General features: G+C 46.4%; 1 protein-coding gene across 1 annotated transcript in view; it reads left to right on the top strand.

The window, feature by feature from the left end:
- Window positions 1–21,115, top strand: part of LOC307125418 (uncharacterized protein) — a 38,614-nt gene that overhangs the window by 2,290 nt on the left and 15,209 nt on the right. Inside the window, exons 2-10 of the mRNA XM_079815269.1 lie at window positions 2,383–2,448; window positions 2,684–2,800; window positions 2,936–3,076; window positions 3,383–3,585; window positions 4,042–4,144; window positions 5,071–5,268; window positions 11,024–11,236; window positions 11,528–11,689; window positions 11,831–12,664. Coding sequence (XP_079671395.1) covers window positions 2,383–2,448; window positions 2,684–2,800; window positions 2,936–3,076; window positions 3,383–3,585; window positions 4,042–4,144; window positions 5,071–5,268; window positions 11,024–11,236; window positions 11,528–11,689; window positions 11,831–12,664 — 2,037 coding nt within the window. The remainder of the gene's footprint in view (window positions 1–2,382; window positions 2,449–2,683; window positions 2,801–2,935; window positions 3,077–3,382; window positions 3,586–4,041; window positions 4,145–5,070; window positions 5,269–11,023; window positions 11,237–11,527; window positions 11,690–11,830; window positions 12,665–21,115) is intronic.

Here is a 21,115-nt window from a genome sequence, read left to right as displayed (position 1 = left end):
AAAAGAGTGGCTAACAAATAAGAAGAAATAAAATAGAGCAAAATAGTAAACTAGACTAAAAATTTAGGAACATAATGAAATACAAATCTAGAACTGACAGGGACACTAACTCTTCAAAGGACTGGACTAGATATACGAGCGAACACGTACATACAACAAACCAGCAAAGACAAGAAGGAAAGGAGCTCAATATAAAGGGATTAACACACGAGGGTCAGGTGAGCACAATAGACAAGGACTAAACAAGGGGGCGTGGTAACAGGAAACAAGGAGGCAGGACAAGAGGAAGACATGGCAAACACAAACAGAGACAGAGCCATGTGCTTAGACACAACACAAACATTATACAAGGACAACACAGACAAGGCTGCCAGGTAGGGTTGCCACCCGTCCCGTAAAATACAGAATCGTCCCGTATTTACAAGCAAAATGACGCGTTCCGTATCAAACCAATACGGGACGCGATTTGTTCCGTATTTTTCATAGGTCCACACATAGTTCAGTAAACACACAAGGATTTTGCAGTGTGGAGAATACTGATAGCAAATATAAACAAATCAATTTCACAATAAGTAGTACAGGAGCTCATTTGTGCGTTTTAGCGGCTTTGTTGTCATAGCGGCGGAGTCTCGAGAACATGCGCTGTGCCGTGTGCCTCTAAACTTGCGCGTTTTTTTAAAAAAACATGTCGAGCTCGCGTCGCGTGCATCCACCGTTTAAACGCAAGAGGATCTCCAGATATAGAGCTGAATATCAAAAAGGTATCAATGGGTTTGTCCAGTAACTCATGATGAACCTCAGGCCAACTGCACACTTTATGAGAAGCATTTCAGTTGCTCAGACTGACTGTCTTAAAGCAACAGCGGTGACAGACACATCTGTGCTTCTAACCTATAGTTCTTTTTAATGGATAATATATTAATATAATATTCCATAGATTATCAGAGCTTGGCAGACAGAATTATTATTTTTTAGACAGGTTAATTAATAGATTACAGCCTAATAAATGTAATTATTAATTTATAATTTAGCTAATCATACATAACCAATAATCCTGTCATATAAAGTTTATGACATTTAAAAAAAATGTTTAGATAAAAATGGGACAAATAATTACATGATAATATAGTCATAATTTAAGTAAATTAATTTTAAAAAATTACATTTTTGAAATTAAAAAAAGTGATGACTGGTTCAGAATGACTGCTTAAAGGGACAGTTCACCCAAAAATGAAAATTCTGTCATCATTTTCTCACCCTCAAGTTGTTCCAAACATGTATACATTTCTTTGTTATGTTGAACACATAGGAAGATTACTATGGAAGTCAATGTGCCCCCAAAGAAGCCTGGGGCCAGTTGCATAAACTAAGACATTATGTTAAGACAGTGTCTTAAGATCTAGTATGAGCCACCAGCAGTTAGGCAAGTGGCATTCAGTCTTACTTATCGTATCAAAATAGGCCAGTCTATGTTTTTATGGAACTGATTTTAAAAAATGATGAACACTCTTAAAGAAAAAAATGTATGTCTAACTTGTAGTCTTAACGGTTTATGCAACTGGCCCCTGGTTACAAACATTCTTCAAAATATCTTCTTTTGTGTTCAGCAGAACAAAGTAACTCATACAGGTCTGGAACATCATGAGGGCGAGTAAATGATGACAGAATTTTCATTTTGGGCTGAACTGTCCCTTTAAAGTGCACCAAATAGGTTACTAAAGAGTTCTTTAGAAAGAAATAAAATAATCAAGTGTAAAATAATATAAAATGTGTTCTGTTGCAAGTTCACATACTTGATCTCATGTTTTCTTATGGTTTATTATTGAGCCAAGTTGTCAAGTTGTCAATGTAGAAATAATAATTTCATGACGTGTTTTTTTTTTTTGGGGGGGGGGGGGGGGGGGGGGGGGGGTCGTGAATGGGTGTCCCTTATTTTGCCACACCAAAGGTGGCAACCCAGTGCCAGGGCAGAACCCTGACAGTTTATGCAATTTCATAATGTGTTTAATTAAAGGGGCTATATGCGTTTTTCTGAAATTTAAACTCGCGACTGACACCTGTGGCCAAAAAACAGAACTGCTCTTATTTTCTGCTCGCTCTCGCAGCGGTGGTGACGTCACATCCGCAGACAGCGCGGGAAAAAACGACCCGCCAGAAAATAGGAAAAATAGGATACAGGCTTATAGGTGCACCCACTGTGAGCGGACAAGGTGTCAGTATGCTCATCAGGAGATGTTTGAGTCATAAATGGTAAAATAAAAAGGCTATTGTTACGTTTATTTTGGGGAAAAAGTTGCATATAGCCCCTTTCATGTGATTTTAAGATTTTCTTCTTACTGATGTAATTAAGTATTGAATCATTCTGTCTCTTTCTATCTGCAGGCATATTATCTGTCGACTTTGTGGTTAATGTTGGTAGTCCCTCAGTAAAAGTGAAAGAGAATGAGGGTAAGTTTCATTTATAGTTGTTTCTGAGTGTCGTCATGAGCTGTCTGTCAGATGTTACTAATGGAGAATGTGGTGTGGTTGATAAGGTGCCTGCCTGCATAGGTTTTGCACTGAAGTAACTCATAGTAATTTGTGTGGTGTTTGTTACACATGTAATCCTTTATTGGAGAGCCTCTCGCTACTGACTGGGATAAGGACAGGTCTGTTATTATTCAAAGTACTACCTGTTTTTCAGGAGTTGACTTGCAATGTACCTACACCGCTGACTTTGGAGCAACACCCAGAGTGGAATGGAAGTTCAAGGATCTCAAGGGCTCTCAGTCGTTCATTTACTTTGATAGCAAGCCAACTGGTATGGATGAAAAGTTTACCTTTGTGTTGTCATCCAGTGTCATCATTGCAGTTGCATTTCCTTATTGTGTGTTATTGATCTGAAAAAAAATGTCAATTTGAGGAAAGATATGCATCTTTTTTTTTCTTTCATCAGCTCAGTATGCAAACCGTATCACTTTGTATAATGGAGGACTGAGATTTAACAAGGTGACGCGAGCAGACACTGGAGACTATGACTGTGAGGTGTCTGGAAATGGTGGATATGGCGAGAAGACAATCAAACTCACTGTCCTTGGTAAATCATATTGTGTTGTTCACATAAACATTTACTACCTGATAGATACCTGATACCTGAGAAATCATAACCCTAGACTATAAACAGCAAAAAAAGTGTCTGGGAGTGGCCCAGCCTACTTTTAGCCAATCACAGTGTTCATGGGTGTTCTTATTCAGTGGCTAAGCCTATTAGAAATCAGCTAAAAGTGATACATACAATGAAAATCAGTGGTTTCCAGTGTTGTTTATATTTAACACAATATATAGTTTTGATCTAAATAATGTTTTATAATTAGAATTAGCATTACAATTCCCTCCACTCCAGTGCCTCCTACCAAGCCTGTATCCAGAGTTCCTTCATCGGTCACAACAGGCAGTAACGTCCTCCTGACCTGCTTCGACAATGTTGGCTCCCCCCCACCCACCTATAAGTGGTACAAAGACAACACTCCCCTTCCTGACGATCCCAGCAAGTTCCCCAATTTTAAAAACCTCACCTACAAGATGAACGCTTTCAGTGGTAACCTGGTGAGTGTTGATCTACTAAAGCAAAAAACAAATGTGATGTCCGCAAACTGATAAAACCGCTCCAATTTATTGCAATGCTTCGACCAATGGGTTTTCATCAGGCACCCGTTGATCGAAATGTTGCAATAAATTCGGAGCAGTTAAATCAGTGTGTGGACATCACATTAGTTTTTGGCTTTAGTTGTTTCCTTTGTCCTGCACCTGAGCCCTGTTTGGGTTTGAGGATTGTGCGCACATTTTTTTTTTTTTTTTTTACTTTGATCTACAAGATTGGAAAATACAAAATAGTGTATATAATGAGTGTGTATGTATAAATCACATCAAACTCTTTGGTGAAAACATTCAGTACTATACTGTATATTGCTATAATTTAAATGTCATTTTGCACTTTAGTATAGTTCTAGGTTTTTGTTAGGTAAATTATTTTTTGTAAAATTGTTTTGTTTGTATGATCAGGAGTTCCCGAGTGTGTCTAAGCTGGATACCGGTTCATATTTCTGTGAGGCCAGTAATGGAGAAGGTGCCCCTCAGCGTGGCGATGCAGTGCGTATGGAAGTCCGTAAGTAATAGAAATGGGTCGATCGTGAACGATTTGTTAATTTTTAACTAATCTTTTATAAAACTCTGTAATATCAAATTGTCTACGAGAGCGAGTCGATCATCTTGGGGCGAATTCCAAATGGCATTTGGGCAATTCGGGTAGAGGACACCATTTGTAGGGGCGTTCTAAACTAAAGTGAATAGCTGAATCTCTTCACAAAGGGCCTTTCCATAAGCCTGTTAGCAAAGAGTACATGCAATAGTCACTTCAAGGAAGTCATTTTATCATTTGTGGTTGTGTGACCCAGGGTTGTGAATCCTTGTAATCCGTTTAAAGCTAAATGACAAGAGAGTTCCAGTTAATGTATAAACAGAATAATTAAAGTTGTTTTGTTTTGATATATTAAACACATTTTTGTCATACATTTATATGAAGTTCAAGTAAGTTTAATTGGTAAGAAATGTGTTTAATAGTAGATACGTTAGGTAAATGTGACTACAAGGGGGAGAAGAGAGGGAATGCACTTTCCCTCACACACACACACACACACACACGTTGTGTTTTCATGTTTTATGGGGACTTTCCAGGAACATACTCTTTTGCTTCCGTACGAGCTCGCAGGCATTTTTTTTTTTTACTCAGAAGAAATTAAGTGGAAATTGTTGATATATAGTCACGGCTCGCAATGTGTGAGAGGAATTATGAGACAAGCTGAGTATGCTCGAGCACATCCCAACCTCCCGATAATTTTCAAACATGTTAAAAAAATGTAGGGAGTCGGCCCAAGCTCAGAAAGCCGTTAAAAATTTAATTGCCTCTATTTTAGATAGTCGTCATCACTGTTTTGCCGGTGTACAACTCGTTACAAATTTGTCAATAAACTAAGCTTTTTAATGTCTCTCTAGCATTGCTAAATTTTGGCTAATTTTGTTTTTGCAATATAGTTGATGTAGACAGCAGCCAAGTGCCAGCTGCGAAGGGCACCTTGAGCACGGAGACACACAATGTGCCAAGCAAGATCACCATGAACAACATGCTGGAAAAAATTTATGGTGTATTTACTTTGCAAGAGGTGAAACTAAAACTAGAGATACAAAAACTGGAATTAGAAATAACCAAGTTAAAACTGGAACTGCAAAAACGTGGACATGAAGTGTAGAGTCCATGAATTTATTTTATGTAACGGTTTCTGATATTTTTTTTCATTTAAAAAATACATAATTTCATTTATACTGTGAGTGATGAACTAGAATAATCTAGTATTATTCATTTTTTTCTGTTCAATGTATTCAACCACATTTTGCATACATATTCCAACTAGTCATTGTTTCAATTTTCTGTGTTGATCGGCCTGTTTTCTACAATCATTTGTCAAACATCTCCAGAGCACTCGGTCTTCCTCCAGGTCTGAGAGTGCAAGACTGTTCAAAGAAAGATCTTTACCTTAAAGCTTTTGAGTATTCAGAGGAAATGTAGAATCCAGAAGTCCAAATTACAGTCGAATTGTTTGTATTTCTTCTTACCATGCCATATTGTGTAGAACAATGCAGACAGATTATGTTGCACATAAATAAAAAATGTTTAAAAAAAGAAACTGGTATGGATAAAAACTATACTTGTTGTTATGAACTGTTGTCTTCCAGTTTATCATTGTAACTTTTGCCCCAGCATAGAAGTTAATGTGTTTGGCATGTCAACAAAGTGTACTGTGAAGCAGGGATTCATATTCCATGATTATTTATATTTTAAATGTGATGTTGGGGGATGTGATTGCATTGTCTTTTTCTTTTATTCTTGATGTGAAAGCTATATCACTGTATAGTGAAGGACTGAGGTTTAACAAGGCGACACAAGCAAGATTATGGCGGAGAGGTGTCTGGCAATGGTGAGTATGATGAGAAGACTATCAAACTAACAGTCTTTGTTAAATTTGAATCATAAAAATTCTTACTTCCAGTTACTTTTTAATACCCACAAACACTCATTACCAGAAATATTGATGCCTTTTAAGAAAAATTGCTTGTGATGTTCTTCATTTGTAAGTCGCTTTTGAGAAAAAAACATCTGCTACATGAAGAAACGTGACTCCCAATTGCTTATGTTATATCATTTTGTATTGTTAACTCATGTGAAGGGGATTTTTCCTATAAATCTAAGCAAGTTCCCCTACAAAATCAATGATTTTAGTGCAGATAGAAGTTCCTAAGTAATGTTGTCTTTGCTTTAAAATAGTAACTGCACTAACAGAGGATGTGCTCTCTGTTTAAATACATTAATATTTTGTCAGAATGAAACTCCAAATACCGAAGTGTATGAACCAAAAATTCCATTTGGTTATGTAGTCTGTCTCTCTCTTGCCTCTCAGCCATCCACACTCACTGGTGGAAATCAAAGAATCAGATGATCAGAAACCAGTGGACTCTCAGTGAAGGACTGTAGATCCGCTATATAAGATTCTCCTGCTGTGGTCTTGTAATTCATTCCGATTATACCGATTTTAAATCACATGTAAGAAATCATTCTCACTGTGGAAAATCACACTTTCTCCTAATCTCTTTCAGAAAGTTTATTATTAGCCAGCATGAGTTTACAGTCACTAGACCATCAGTTTTAGTTACCTTTAACCTTAACATGAACAGAATGTCTTGATATACCATTATTTGAAAAAATCTTTACTGAACCTCATATAATGCCAAGATACACAATATTGATTACATTTGATATGAAAACAGTCTTTTTTTTTTGACATTTTGATATATTTTATTCAATTTGATTGGTTAACTATGTTTTGCTGCTTGACCAACTGTTTCTATTAGGCCATGTCCTTAAACAGTGTATTCTGTCCGTCATAAAATTATACTGAATTCTGTGAAAGGGGTTTAGTTTACATTAAGAGAACATGCTCCCTCCTCACTTGACCTACAGTAAAAACAATTAAAAGAATATTTCAGGTCTAGTGTTTTTTTAATTAAAATAGTTCAACAAACAATGTAAACATCAGAACTGAAAACTTCCTCCTTGGTCCAAAAACTACGGAAACTAAGCTGCAACAACAGCTTGTTCCAAATTCTGATCATCAGAAAATCAAACATTAATTAATGACCAAAACCGTGATTCGTCCAGTCACTTTATGTGTTGAGGAGGAAGTAAGACAGAAACAATAGGTTACTGTCGTAACCCCGGTTCTCTGAAACATCGAGTGGAGAGATCCACCTATGGGAAGGGCATCCGTACCTGACCTCTGCAGAAGCATCCAATTGCACCAAGTCTGGCAAGACAGACAGGAGCGCGCAGCCAATGCCCGGTAAGGCCCCGCCCCTTACCTGCGGGCATAAATAGCCTGCACGCGCTACTGTACTCCAGTAAGAATATTCGCTTCTCGTGCAGCAAGCGGGGCAAGGCTGGTGGATCTCTCCACTCGATGTTTCACATAACCGGGGTTACGACAGTAACCTATTGTTCTCTTTCATCATCTCGTGTTCGAGATCCACCTATGGGAGAGACATGGACAGCTCCCCGATTGCCCAATATACTCACAGTGAGGTTCTGTTAGCCAGAAAAAGACGGTCACCCCCAAGGGGGCGGTGCTTGACACGTCTCATACTCATGAACCCGCCACACCGACGCACACACGTAACTGCGGTGTGCAAGCAGGACATGAAATGTGTGTGGCACACACAAGAGAAGGCAGGGTTAGGAAGACCCCACCTCCAAAACCGAATGTGCTACCGGAGTTTTGGTAACATCCAGCCTATAGTAACGCACAAACGTATGGGGAGAAGCCCAACTGGCAGCAGAGCAGATATCCTGCAGTGATACTCCCCTGAACAGAGCCCAAGAGGCGGCTAAGCCCCTCGTGGAATGAGCTCTGATGTCCCCTGGAGGTTGCTCTCCCTTTGATTCGTAAGCCAAAATGATAGCGTCCACAAGCCAATGCGAAAGGTGTTGTTTAGACAGGGGATCCTTTGTGGGGAGGAGCCCATGAAACAAAGAGTTGATCACTCTTCCGGAATGCACTGGTCCTAGCCAAATACGTCTGTAACGCACGGACCGGACACAGAGCATTTAACCTTTGATCCTCCGCGGAGGAAAAGGGCGGAGGGTGAAAAGCGGACAGCTCCAATACCCCCGATGTGAACGCAGGAAAACATTTCGGCATGAAGGCTGGATTAGGTTTAAGGAAAACCTTATTTCCGCCCAGAGAGAATTTAATGCACGAGGGGTGAACCGAGAGTGCATGTAACTCACTGACACGTTTGGCAGACGCCAAGGCCAAGAGCAAAGCTGTCTTAAAGGACAGCAACTTTAGGGAAATATCCCCCAGTGGCTCAAAAGGGAATTGAGACAGAGCTTCCAGCACCAAGGAGAGGTCCCATTCAGGGATCGTTCCCTTAATGACTGGCAACAAGCGGCGGGCACCCTTCGTAAATCTGCGGATTAGAAGATGCTGCCCAACCGTTGAGCCCTCAAAACCCACATGACAAGCAGAGATAGCTGCCAGATAGACCTTAATAGTGGAAAAGGACCTTCCTTTATCCATAAGGTCTTGGAGGAAACACAAAACATCAGAGACTGAGCACTGATATGACGTGAGACCCCGCCCATCACACCACTCATCGAACACTTGCCACTTACAGCCATATAAGGACCGTGTAGAAACGGCCCTGGCATTCTGTATAGTAGCCACCACGTGCGGGGGAAGCCCTAACGCGCTCAGGTTCGTCCTTTCACGGGCCAGGCCCAGAGAGCTACCCTGTCTGGGTGTGGGTGATAAATCTCCCCGTTCGCTTGAGACAATAGGTCCGTGCGGAGGGGGAGGCGCCACAGCTGAGCATGTAACAGAGGGATTATCTCCGCCAGCCAGGGTGCTTTGGGCCACCTGGGAGCTATCAGGATGAGAGACGGGTGCCCCTCTTTCACCCTGGCCAGTGTAGGAATTATCAAGCACAGGGGAGGAAAGGCATACAGCAGCACTTTGGGCCACGGGTGGGCCAGTGCATCCACCCCGAGGGGCGCGTCCAAGTCCTTTAGCGAGAAGAACATAGGACAATGGCTGTTTTCGCGCGAGGCGAATAGATCTACGGACGCCTGTCCGAATCTCATCCATATCATGCTCACTATCTGAGGGTGAATGCGCCAATCTCCGAAGAGCGGGTTCCCCCTCGATAGAAGATCCGCGCCTCTGTTCAGGATTCCCGGAACATGAGTCGCGCGTAACGACAGGAAAAAACGTCTGCTCCATACCAGCAGCTTGTAAGCTAGGGCATGAAGTTTCGACGAGCGCACGCCGCCTTGACGATTGATATAAGCCACTGCCGTGGTATTGTCGCAGCGTACGAGCACATGATGTCCCTGCAGACGAGGCAGAAAATGATTCAGAGCCTTCCAAATGGTCAGAAGCTCTAAATAATTGATGTGCTCTGAACGTAGTTTGTTCGGCCACAAGCCGTTCACAGTTCTGCCCTCTTGGGTGGCACCCCAGCCTGTTAAGGACGCATCCGTCGTCACAACTTTCCGCAACATTACCGTCCCCAGGACGGTACCTTGTGCGTAAAAGTCTGTGCTCCTCCAGTGGCGCAGAGCTGCGGCGCAGGTGCGCGTCACTGTTACCGAGCGACAGAGATCGTGTAACGGGCTGAAATGTAGTGACGAAACCCATTTCATGAACGCCCTCATCCTCAGGAGTCCTAGTGGCAAAACCTGGATAGATGAAGCCATAAGACCCTGTAGTCTGAGGCATGTGCGATATTGCACCTTCGCCCCCTCCCTGAACTGCGATAGACAGTTCATCAGAGAGAGAACGCGCTCCTGAGAGAGAAGCGCTCGCATGGAGACTGAGTTCAGCTCCAGGCCCAAGAAGATCACATTCTGGCTGGGTGCAAAATTGCTTTTGTTCACATTCACCCTGAAGCCCAGGGATGTGATGTGCGCGAGCACACGGCAGGTGTCCTGCAACACCTTTTCCTTCGAGTCGGCTATGATGAGCCAATCGTCAATGTATGTCAAAATCCGTAGACCAGACATTCTCAGAGGAGTCAAGCCCGCTTCCGCGCACAGACAGAAGGAGCGTGGGCTTAGACTCAAACCAAATGGCAGGACCGTGAATTCGTAACAAACGCCTTGATGGGCGAAACAAAGAAACTTCCTGTGTGGTGGATAAATGCTTATGTGGAAAAAAGCATCTTTCAGGTCGACCGATGTGAACCAGTCGTTCTGTTTTATGGCGCGGGCGAGCGAACCATGAGTTAACATTCTGAAATTGTATTTCCTTAAATGTTTGTTCAACACTCTGAGGTCCAGAATGGGAAGGAGAGAACCGTCCTTCTTTGGGACCAGGAAATAACGAGAATAAAAACCCTGGTTTATCAGATTGGGGGGAACCACCTGAATCGCACCTTTGCTCAGAAGGGAGGAGATTTCCTCCTTCAGAACGTGGGCAGTGCTCTCTTCTGTGTGTGAAAAGAGAACACTGCTGAACCACGGGGGTTTCATAGCAAACTGCAGACGATAGCCCTGCACTATTGTGCGCATCACCCATTCTGGTGCCGCTGCAGCTCGCCAAACTGCCGCACGGCTCTCGAGCGTACCCACCCGAGCGATGCCGGCTTCGTGTGTGCCCAGCTGGCTTATTTGTGACGCCCTCTAGTGGGGAAACTAGGAACTGCATGCGTGGGTTCAGAGAGCTGTCCACCCTTTGCAGAGAAAAGTGATTTCCCTGCAGAGGGAGGACATCCCTCTGTAACGAATTCATTTGATTCGTTTGATTTAATGTGTTTGTGTTTTTTTGTGTGTTTTGTTTTCGGGGAAACAATGGGGCCGAAGCCTTTATTAGCTGAGTGAGGGGAACACAACATGTGCGGTGTGGTGACACTGCTTTTGAACACATCCTCACAACAGACCCCTTGAACGGGGGAGAACACACAACGTCCACTGAACACATGGGCTGGGCAGCCATGGGAGGGGTGGACCCTCCAGAAGTGACCCGTCGTCTTTTGGACGGGGGCTCTAGTGCGGGAAGCGAGTCCAGAGAGCTTGTCGCTCGAAAACATGGACCCCAAACCCTCATCGGCCAAACATCTGGCAGGCCGCTTGCGTTTGGAGTCGCTGGGGGTAGAGCTTGGGGGTTTTCCCGCGGCGGCAGCAGCAGTAGGTTTCCCCCAGGGCTTGGTCGAGGGTGGGTTGCTCTGCCGTTGCGGGCCGGGTTTGTTGTGGGGCCTTTCCTTGCCCTGATGAAAGTGACGCGCCGGGGCCGGCGGGTTAGGCAAACGCGCAGGGGGCGCCTGGCGTGGAGCCGCCTTCATAGGAAGACATAACTTAAAAGCCTCGTCCTCCTTCTTTTTGTCGTCGGGAGGCCTGACAGATTGAGCCAGAGCGGGCGCTCCATGGCGCTTTCTGTTGTAGGGGAGCGCGCGCTCTGGCTCAATCTGTCAGGCCTCCCGGACAGCGAGAAGAGGCGCATCGCAGGCGCCCCGGTAGAGCCCGGCCGGGCTCTCTTTGGGCCCGCCGTTGCACTACCAGGCTTGGACGGCCTGACGAGTGTTGCGGAGGACGAGATCGTTCACCGTGATGATCTCCTTCCACAGTGAAGGGGAGGGAGATCCCTTGTCGAGCTGTTGGCCCAGGTCTTCTAGGATTTCCGCCTGGTAGGCAGAAAGGAGCAAAGAGACGTTAAGGACTCTAACAGCCAAGGCCGATGATTTGTAGGCGGCCTGGTGCACCGAGGCAGAAAAACGGTCCATCTTACTAGGAAGAACCGGTTTAGGGGGAGCGAGCAGCCCTCCCTGGGCTGGAAGGAGGTGCCTGGCGATAGAGGGCTCTATAGCGGGCGGCTCACCCATGCCAAGAGCCGCCATGTCTTTAACCTCCAGGCCCGCGAGACCGTGTTTGAAGTCGAGCGGATCCTTCCAGTAATGTTTCATGTGCTTAGCACATGCTGGAACGGCGGGAAAGAGTTGCTTCCTTGGGCCAGGAGGCGCTCCCAACACTTTCCCATCATAAATGTCTCTCTCCTGGTCGGTGGCGCTCTGTGGAGCCGGCCACTCAATATTGAGACGAGCGGCCGCTCGCTCACAAACATCCAGGAGAATAGACTGGGAGGCCGCGGGGACGCTGGCCTGGGGAATACCAGAGGGCGGGATGGCATCCTCGTCCTCGGAGACCCCGAGAAGGCCCGCGTCGTCGTCGTCACCGGACCCGGCCGGTTCGTCGACGAGCGGGAGGTTGCCCACGAAGATGTCCTCTTCGGGGAACTCAGAGTTAGGCTGGTCAGCCCAAACAAGAAAAGTCGCGTCCCGGGAGGCCCCCGGTGGTGCGCTGTCGTCACCGTGTCCCACGTCCGAATCCGAAAAGTCGAGCTCGCCGCACTGGGTAGCAGCGACTTTAAGGCGGCGTCGCAGGAGTTTCCTAGGCAGCACGAGGCAGTGGCTGCAGTTCTCCGGATTCTCCAAGGCCTCTTCCGCATGCTTGAGGCCCAAGCAAACCACGCAGAACGAGTGAAGGTCCTTAGCGGCGATAAGCGCACCACACGCGGCCGGGCAGGCCCGTGACAAGCTGATGGCAGAGGAAGCAGGGATAGAGCGACATACCGGCGAAAAACGAAGAGAAATCCGTGGCGGGCAGCCGTGGGACAGGAAAACGTGAGAGAGCGTGGGCGGCTCCGAGAGCAGACACAGACAATCTGGCGGAATAGAAAACTGTCACGCCTGGCGGAGGCTGATCGAAAGGATATTTCCTCCTGTAGACAGTTAGTGAGCAGCGTCAATTCAACCGAGCTGTGTACAAGCAGAGATCGCGAGAAGCGAATGTCAACTGGAGTACAGTAGCGCGTGCAGGCTATTTATGCCCGCAGGTAAGGGGCGGGGCCTTACCGGGCATTGGCTGCGCGCTCCTGTCTGTCTTGCCAGACTTGGTGCAATTGGATGCTTCTGCAGAGGTCAGGTACGGATGCCCTTCCCATAGGTGGATCTCGAACACGAGATGGTGAAAGAGAACTTTTATTGTTAAAAACCTGGGGCCTGTTCCATGAAGCCAGTTTCGCTGGCTAGCCAGGTAAGTTTCAGTTTAGATTGTGCCTAATCCTGGGTTTTAGGTACCATGAAGGTGGCTTGGCTTTTAGTTGTGTTCATTATCATAGTAACTTAAGCTCCACAGCTAACCTGCTTAATTTAATATTGTATATGATTTATAATTTATATATATATATAAAACCCATTACACACAAGCAATTTAAATGAATAGACACACTAATTTTAACAAACAAACTTTTTAACAAAAAAGTCCTACTTGTGGAGGCCCAGAGATATAGATTGTCTTTAAATGAAATCACATACCTTTGGCAAATTGTGCACTCTTCTCTCCACACATTCTGCCTCTTTTCTCTTTTTTGAAAAGGATAGGCTCATATGGCAAAGGGAGCATGTCATTCCTTTAATGCCACTCTGTGTCCATTTTTTTCAGACTCAAAACATCAGCTCACTGAAAGAACAATGAGCCCCACTTCATTCATTCCATCATCATGTGTTATAGGAGGAACTTCTTCCACAGCTTATTGTTAGTTACACGCCAAAATAATAACATAAGCCCTGTTTCCACCGAAATTACCCGGAACAATTTGTACCAGGAACTTTTTTCCCCCAGACCTGCTACTGTCTGCGTTTCCACTGCGGTCTAAAGTACCATGAAGATTAGGCAAATTAGTCCGGTGATGTAGGAAATTAGTGCGACACTGTCTGCAACAATAACAAGTAGGCTGTGGAGGAGATTCAAGCTGTGCTGATTTAGCTGGTTATGTATTGTTTACAAAAGAGGTAATTAACCCATAAGAACCCGGACCAATTTATCCTTTTAGGAAAATTATGGGGCATATAAAACAGGCTTAATGGACCACTTGTAACATGTTTCTGCAGTTGTTTTTGAAATACAACCCCTCCTTGCGAGAGATCGCTTCAGTTACTAACGTAACCTCGGTTCCCTGAGATGAGGGAACGAGTATTGCGTTTGCTAAACGCTATGGGGGAATTCCTTTCCTCGAGATATTGAAGCAAATTTTTATCCAAAAATACCATATACACGCAGTGCAGCTGCACAGCTCTCAGCAGGAAGCAGCTGCGTGCTGATTGGCTGTGCCGCTGCAGCAACCTATGGCGAGACCGCGGGGTGGGACGGACCAATCAGGTCCTTTTAAATTCCCGCCACAAGGGGCAACAGAATTTGCATAGCCATGGGTATATAATACCCTGTCTCGCAAGGTTAGTCAACTTAATCGACTGAAGCGACTCCTGAGCAAGCAAAGCACGGTCAAGCAAACGCAATACTCGTTCCCTCATCTCAGGGAACCGAGGTTACATTAGTAACCGAAGCGTTCCCTTTCGAGAGTACTCTTGTATTGCGTTTGCTAAACTCTATGGGGGACCAATGCAAAACGCTCTGCTTGCTTAACGGCTCTTAGAGCCCGGCGACACCATACCCAGGCCAACCTAGGTGGGCCCGTAATATGATATCATGAAGTCCCAATATGAGCCAGACCTGAGTCGGGCCTTTAATGAGAATAACACACAAGATACGTGTAGTATATATATAAATATATATATATATATATATATATATATATATATATATATATATATATATATATATATATATATATATATATATATATATATATATATATATATATATAGACCAGACATAGTCGGGCCAAGAATAGTGAATGACCAGATAATTCGAGTCGTATAAGGAATGTGCTTTTGACTTATACAAATATTTAACCCAGACCGGACTTTTCGAGCCTTAAGGGGTTAAATCTATTTCACAGCAAGAAGCCCAGCCTGTAAGGCCGGAACATCTACATTATAAAATCTGATAAAAGTGGACGGGGAGGCCCAGCCTGCCGCCGCACAGATATCATTCAGAGAAATGCCAGTAGACCAAGCCCACGAAGAGGCCATGCCTCTAGTAGAATGGGCTTTGATGCCTATAGGGCAGCTGAGATCTTTAGACCCATAAGCCAGTGAGATGGCATCCACTATCCATCGTGACAAGGTCTGCTTTGTAACCGCGCACCCTCGGGTGCGGCCGCCAAAGCATACAAAGAGCTGTTCAGTTTGCCTGTAAGCAGCGGAACGCTCTATGTATATCCTCAGCGCTCTGACAGGAAAGAGCAAATTAGCATCTTCTTCATCTAACGATGATGAAAGTGCTGAAAGTGAAATGACCTGTGCTCTGAACGGAGTTGAAAGCACTTTAGGTACATATCCATGTCTTGGTTTGAGGACGACTTTGGAGTCGTTTGGCCCAAATTCCAGACACGAGGCGCTCACTGAGAGCGCGTGCAGATCACCCACTCGCTTAACTGACGCGATCGCTAGCAGAAAAGCAGTCTTTAGTGATAGGAGCTTTAAGCTCACCAAATGCAGAGGCTCAAATGTAGAGCTCTTCATGGCATCCAGGACCGTGGACAGGTCCCATATAGGGACTGAAGGGGGGCGAGGTGGGTGAAGCCTTCTAGCCCCTTTGAGGAAGCGCACGATAAGATCGTTCTTTCCAAGTGACAGTCCGTTCACTTGAATGTGATACGCTGCTATAGCGGCCACATAAACTTTGAGCGTGGAGGGGGAACGACCCACGTCCAGTAGCTCTTGTAAAAAAGTGAGCACTTCTGACACTTCACAATCATGTGGGGTCAGACTTCGTGCTTTACACCAGTCCGAAAAGACTGACCATTTGCCTGAATAGAGCCGCCTGGTCGCGGGGGCTCTAGCTTCAGTAATAGTATTCAATACATTTTCAGAGAGGTTCTCATGTACCCGTTGATGGGCCAGACATGAAGCGCCCATAGTTCGGGACGGGGATGCCAGATCTGCCGTTCCGCCTGCATGAGGAGGTCTCTCCTCAGCGGGATCGGCCACGGAGCTGTATCTGACATCTGACTCAGTAGTGAGAACCAAGGTTGACTTCTCCAAAGCGGGGCTATTAAAAGCACAGCGCATTTGCTCTCCCTGATCCTCTCTATGACCTGAGGTAATATTGAGATTGGGGGAACAGCATAAAGAGGATGGTTGGGCCATTCGTGGGCCAACGCATCCTTGTGCTTGGAGAAATATATTCGGCATTGAGCATTGTCTTGTGAGGCGAAAATATCTACTTTTGCCTCTCCAAACCTGCCGCAAATTGTCTGAATCGTATGTGGGTGAAGAGACCACTCTGCTGGGGACACTTTGCCCCTGGACAGCATGTCCGGACCCAAATTCAGAATGCCTGGCACATGAGTCGCTCTCAGCGAGCTCAGGTTGTGCTCTGCCCATATTAGGACTTCTTCCGCCATTGTGTGCAGATCGATAGATTTCAGACCGCCCTGACGAAATATATTGGCTACCACCGACCTGCTGTCCGTTCGGACCAGGACATGGTGGTGCTTTATGTACGGAAGGAAAGCTCTTAGCGATAGCGTGACCGCTTTCATCTCTAGACAGTTTATGTGAAGGCTCCTCTCCGAGTCTGACCAGAGACCGGAGACTGGCCTGCCCTCGTGAAGGGCTCCCCAACCTAGGTTGGATGCATCTGTTGAGATAACTTTCCACTTCGTAACAGTGACCAAACTCACGCCCGTCTGGTACCAGACGGGATTTTTCCAAGGGGCCAGAGCCAACACACAGCTGTGGTCTACCTTGATTTGCAATCGGCCCGAGAGCCATGCGTGAGCTGGAACGCGGCGATTCAGCCAGCGCTGTAGAGGGCGCATGTGTAACAGACCTAGTCTGAGAACTGGCGCCGCCAAGGCCATGAGACCCAACATCCTCTGAAAGTGTTTGAGAGGAGTGAGTGCACCGGACCTGAGGGAAACCGCTCGGTTCTGAACAGAGAGCACGCACTGTGACGTCAGTCGCGCGTTCATCTGCAGTGAGTCCAATACTGTTCCCAGAAACTAAACTTTCTGTGTGGGAGACAATGAACTCTTTGCCACGTTGATTCTGAGTCCCAAGCATTCTAAATGGTTGAGAAGCCAAGATCTGTGGTTTAATAACTGAATCTCTGACTGAGCTATTATGAGCCAGTCGTCGAGATAGTTGAGAATTCTCATTCCCCGAAGCCTCAGCGGGGTTAGCGCTGCTTCCATGCACTTCGTAAACGTGCGAGGAGCCAGAGATAGACCAAAAGGTAGCACCTTGTATTGGTATACTTTCCCCTCGAAGGTGAATCTCAAGAATGGCCTGTGATGAGGGGCTATTTGTATGTGGAAATAGGCATCCTCTAGATCCACATTGAAAAACCAATCTCCCGGGCAAATGTGCGCGAGGATTTGTTTCATTCTCAACATTCTGAACGGGCGCTTCATAAGGGCTTTGTTCAGATGTCTGAGATCTAGGATGGGTCTGAGACCACCGTCCTTTTTTGGTACAAGGAAGTAACGACTGTAAAAGCCTGACTCGCTCTGTGAGGGGTGTACGGCTTCCACAGCCCCTTTTATTAACAGTTTTGATATCTCGGTTCGAAGCACGTGACTTGTGTCGCTTCTCACCGTTGTCTCTTCCACGGCGCGAAAGCGCGGTGGTCTGCGAGTAAACTGTAGCGAGTAACCTTGTTCTATTATGTTCAACACCCATTTTGAAATGCCGGGCATGGCCTGCCAGGCCTCGGCCTTCGAAGCCAGGGGCTGAATTAATCTGTGGGGCGAGTCGCTGAGTAACAGGGACTCGGTGGCCCGATAATTTTGCGCCAAGGTGGCGCTTATGAGGGAATTGTTTCCCGCCGCCTGAGTGCAGGGGGCCGGGGGACATTGAATATTGGTGCTTGTGTACAGGCGAGCGCGTTTGAGCATGGGCTCGTTGACTGTGAGAATAGTGTTTCCAGCCAGGGAACATGGGGGAGTGATTGAGTGTAGGGGTACATGCTTTAATGCTGGCACACTGCCTACAGAGAAAAAGCTCTTTGTGTGACTCATATGGGTCGCCGTGAAAACGGCGTTTGTGTACAGGCGAGCGCGCTTGCTTGCGGGCTCGTTGGCTGTATATGTGATGTTCCCAGCCACCTGATTGAAGGGAGCTGGGGAACGTTTTAGAAGAGTGCGAGGTGATACACCGGCCGAAGCGGGTGTTTTCCACCTTCTCTTTGTGCCTCTGGCTAGGACGGCTTCGGAGGCTCAGGTTTCGTCACATTGCTGGGTCGGGGACCTCGACGCTCCGGCGGTCTGCTGCGGCTCGTAGAGCGGGAACGCTGTCCGGGCTTAGAAGCCGCGCAAGGCTGGTGAGCTGATGGCGCCGCCTTGGTGGGCTGGGCTGGTCCAGCTTTAGCGTGATGGCTAGCAGAGGAGCTGGAACGCTTAGGCAGGAAATGTCGCATTGCCTGCGAAGCCTTTTGTGCCTCGGTGAAGCGCTCCGTGAACCCAACCACGGAGGGATCAAATAGTCCTGAAGGCGACATGGGCGCGTCCAGGAAAGCGGTCTTGTCCGAGTCCTTCATCTCGGTTAGGTTGAGCCACAAATGGCGCTCCAACACCGTCAAGTTGGCCATGCATCTTGGCCATACACCTTGGTGGCGCGCAGGGCCAAGTTAGTGGCGCCGCGCAGATCCTTCAGAGCCTCTTTATCAGGGACAGACTCATCCAGGGAATGGAGGAGTTTGGCCTGGAAGACCTGAAGCACCGCCATCGAGTGTAGCGCTGAGGCCGCCTGGCCGGCGGAGGCGTATGCTCGACCGGCGAGGCTGGAAGTAGTGCGGCAGGCTTTGGAAGGGTGCACAGCTTTTGACTGCCATCCTCTGGTGGAGGGCGGGCAAAGTGTGCAGCGACGGCTTCCTCGAGGGGAGGAAGGGCTTGGTATCCTTTTTTCTGAGCGCCATCGACCACCGAGAGCGCTGGAGAAAAAAAGGATTTGGCGCGAGAAGAAAATGGCGCCTTCCACGATTTAGCTAGTTCCTCGTGGACTTCTGGGAAGAAGGGAGCGGGTCTTCGAGCGGTCGGTTGACGACAGTTCTCAAAAAAACACTCGTCCAGTCTGCTTCTCGTGGGCTCCTCGGGTTGAGACCAGTCAATGCCGAGGTCGTCCACGGCCTTCGTGAGCAGGCGCATAAGCTCAGCGTCGACTGAGGTTTTGGCGCCGGTGGCAGTCCGCGTCGAAGTGGCATGCTCTGAGACGGTATCCGACCACCCGCTTTCGGATGCAGCAAGAGAATGGCTTTCATCTTCCTCCTCCTCCGGTCCGCCGAAGGAAACAGTAGCAGCCGCCAGACGAGGGGAGCTGTGCTGTTCCTCAACGAACATTACAGGCGATGGCGAGGCACGCGGGGACATATCCGGCGTGTGCTCGTCAGAGCGCTCCGGGGGCCTCTGGTCGCGACGTTTCTTCTTCCGTGGCTCGAGAGGCTAAGAGCAAGGGACGGGATTCGGGTCGAAACTGGCGAGCCGAGCCCGAAGGGTCTGCAGTGTCAGTTCATCACACTCTGGGCAGCCGCCCTGGTTGAGTGCAGCCTGCGCGTGGTCTCGTCCGAGACATGAGACGCAGATGATGTGCCGATCCTCATCCGAGAGAAAACCTCTACACGAGGCGCAGGAACGAGACATTTGAAACAACGTCTCGGCTCTTTTTGAGTGTGTAAACAAACACACAGAATGGTATATAAAAGGATATGTGCCGGATGGCGCAGCTGGAAGGCAGGCTGAAGGCGGAGAATCCGACGTCCTCAGGCTGCAGAGTTCCGCTGGGTGGATGTCGACGGCAGGCTTCGATCCAGAGCGAAGAAGAATTAATCTGACTAACCTTACGAGACAGGGTCTTATATACCCATGGCTATGCAAATTCTGTTGCCCCTTGTGGCGGGAATTTAGAAGGACCTGATTGGTTCGTCCCGCCCCGCGGTCTCGCCATAGGTTGCTGCAGCTGCAGCGGCACAGCCAATCAGCACGCAGCTGCTTCCTGCTGAGAGCTGTGCAGCTGCACTGCGTGTATTTGGTATTTTTGGATAAAAATTTGCTTCAATATCTCGAGGAAAGGAATTCCCCCATAGCGTTCAGCAAACGCCAGGCACGTGCAGGGGGGGGGGGGGGGGGGGGGGGGGGGGGGCTTTGGGTGCTCGAGCCCCTGCCCTTTTTCAAAATGAATCAAAAGTGCCCCTCTCAGACAAATATCAATGATAATATCGTGGTCAATAAAACTAAATAAATGTGATTATTATTACATGACAATGTATACAATAGTAACGAACGGCTCAAAAGTCAGACAATTTCTGTTGAGGCGTTGTCATAACGCGTTGCTATGGGTTGCGTGCGTTTTGATTGACAGCTGATTTTCCACTGTTCGGAAACGGCTCTCGAGCCAAATATGGTCCTTTCAGAGAGTTTGTGGCCTCGCGGGAAAAAAGTAAACACATTTTTTTTTTCATCCATAATCAGAGCTAATGTGTTGATTTAATTACAAATCTATATATTATATAATTTAAAGTATTACACAATTCACCAATGCCCGTTTGTCATGTATATACACCAACCAATCGTGATCTGGCAAAGCAAGTTCAAATTCCATTGGGCGATGTGAAGCGGTCATTTTCTGTTCTTATTCATAAATCGGTTAAATTACATGGACAGACGAACTAACGTTTGTGGAACGATTTCCTGCGGTTTGTCTCGTTTTATAAATTGCATCACTGACAAAATGGATTTTAACTGACAACAAACAAAACCATGCAGCAGCAAAAGTCGCATTAATGGTAAGTGTTAAATGGTTACGTGAAAGGACTTTATTAGCTATATTACCATTTTTGAATATTATGCAGCATTATGAAAGAACTCTCTTATGTTCATCAAGCCTGCATTGATAAAAAAACAGCAATATTGTGAAATATTATTAAAATAATGGTTTTCTATTTTAAAATAATTTAAAATATTATTTATTCCTGTGATCACAGCTGGATTTTCAGCATCATTACTCTTCAGTGTCACATGATCTTTCAGAAATCATTCTAATATGAGGATTTAATGTCAATGATGGAAACTGTGAT

Source organism: Gobio gobio, assembly GCF_949357685.1.
Source record: "Gobio gobio genome assembly, chromosome: 4".
Lineage (NCBI taxonomy): Eukaryota > Metazoa > Chordata > Actinopteri > Cypriniformes > Gobionidae > Gobio > Gobio gobio.
The sequence above is the reverse complement of the archived record's forward strand: the minus strand, read 5'-3'. Positions and strand labels throughout refer to the sequence as shown.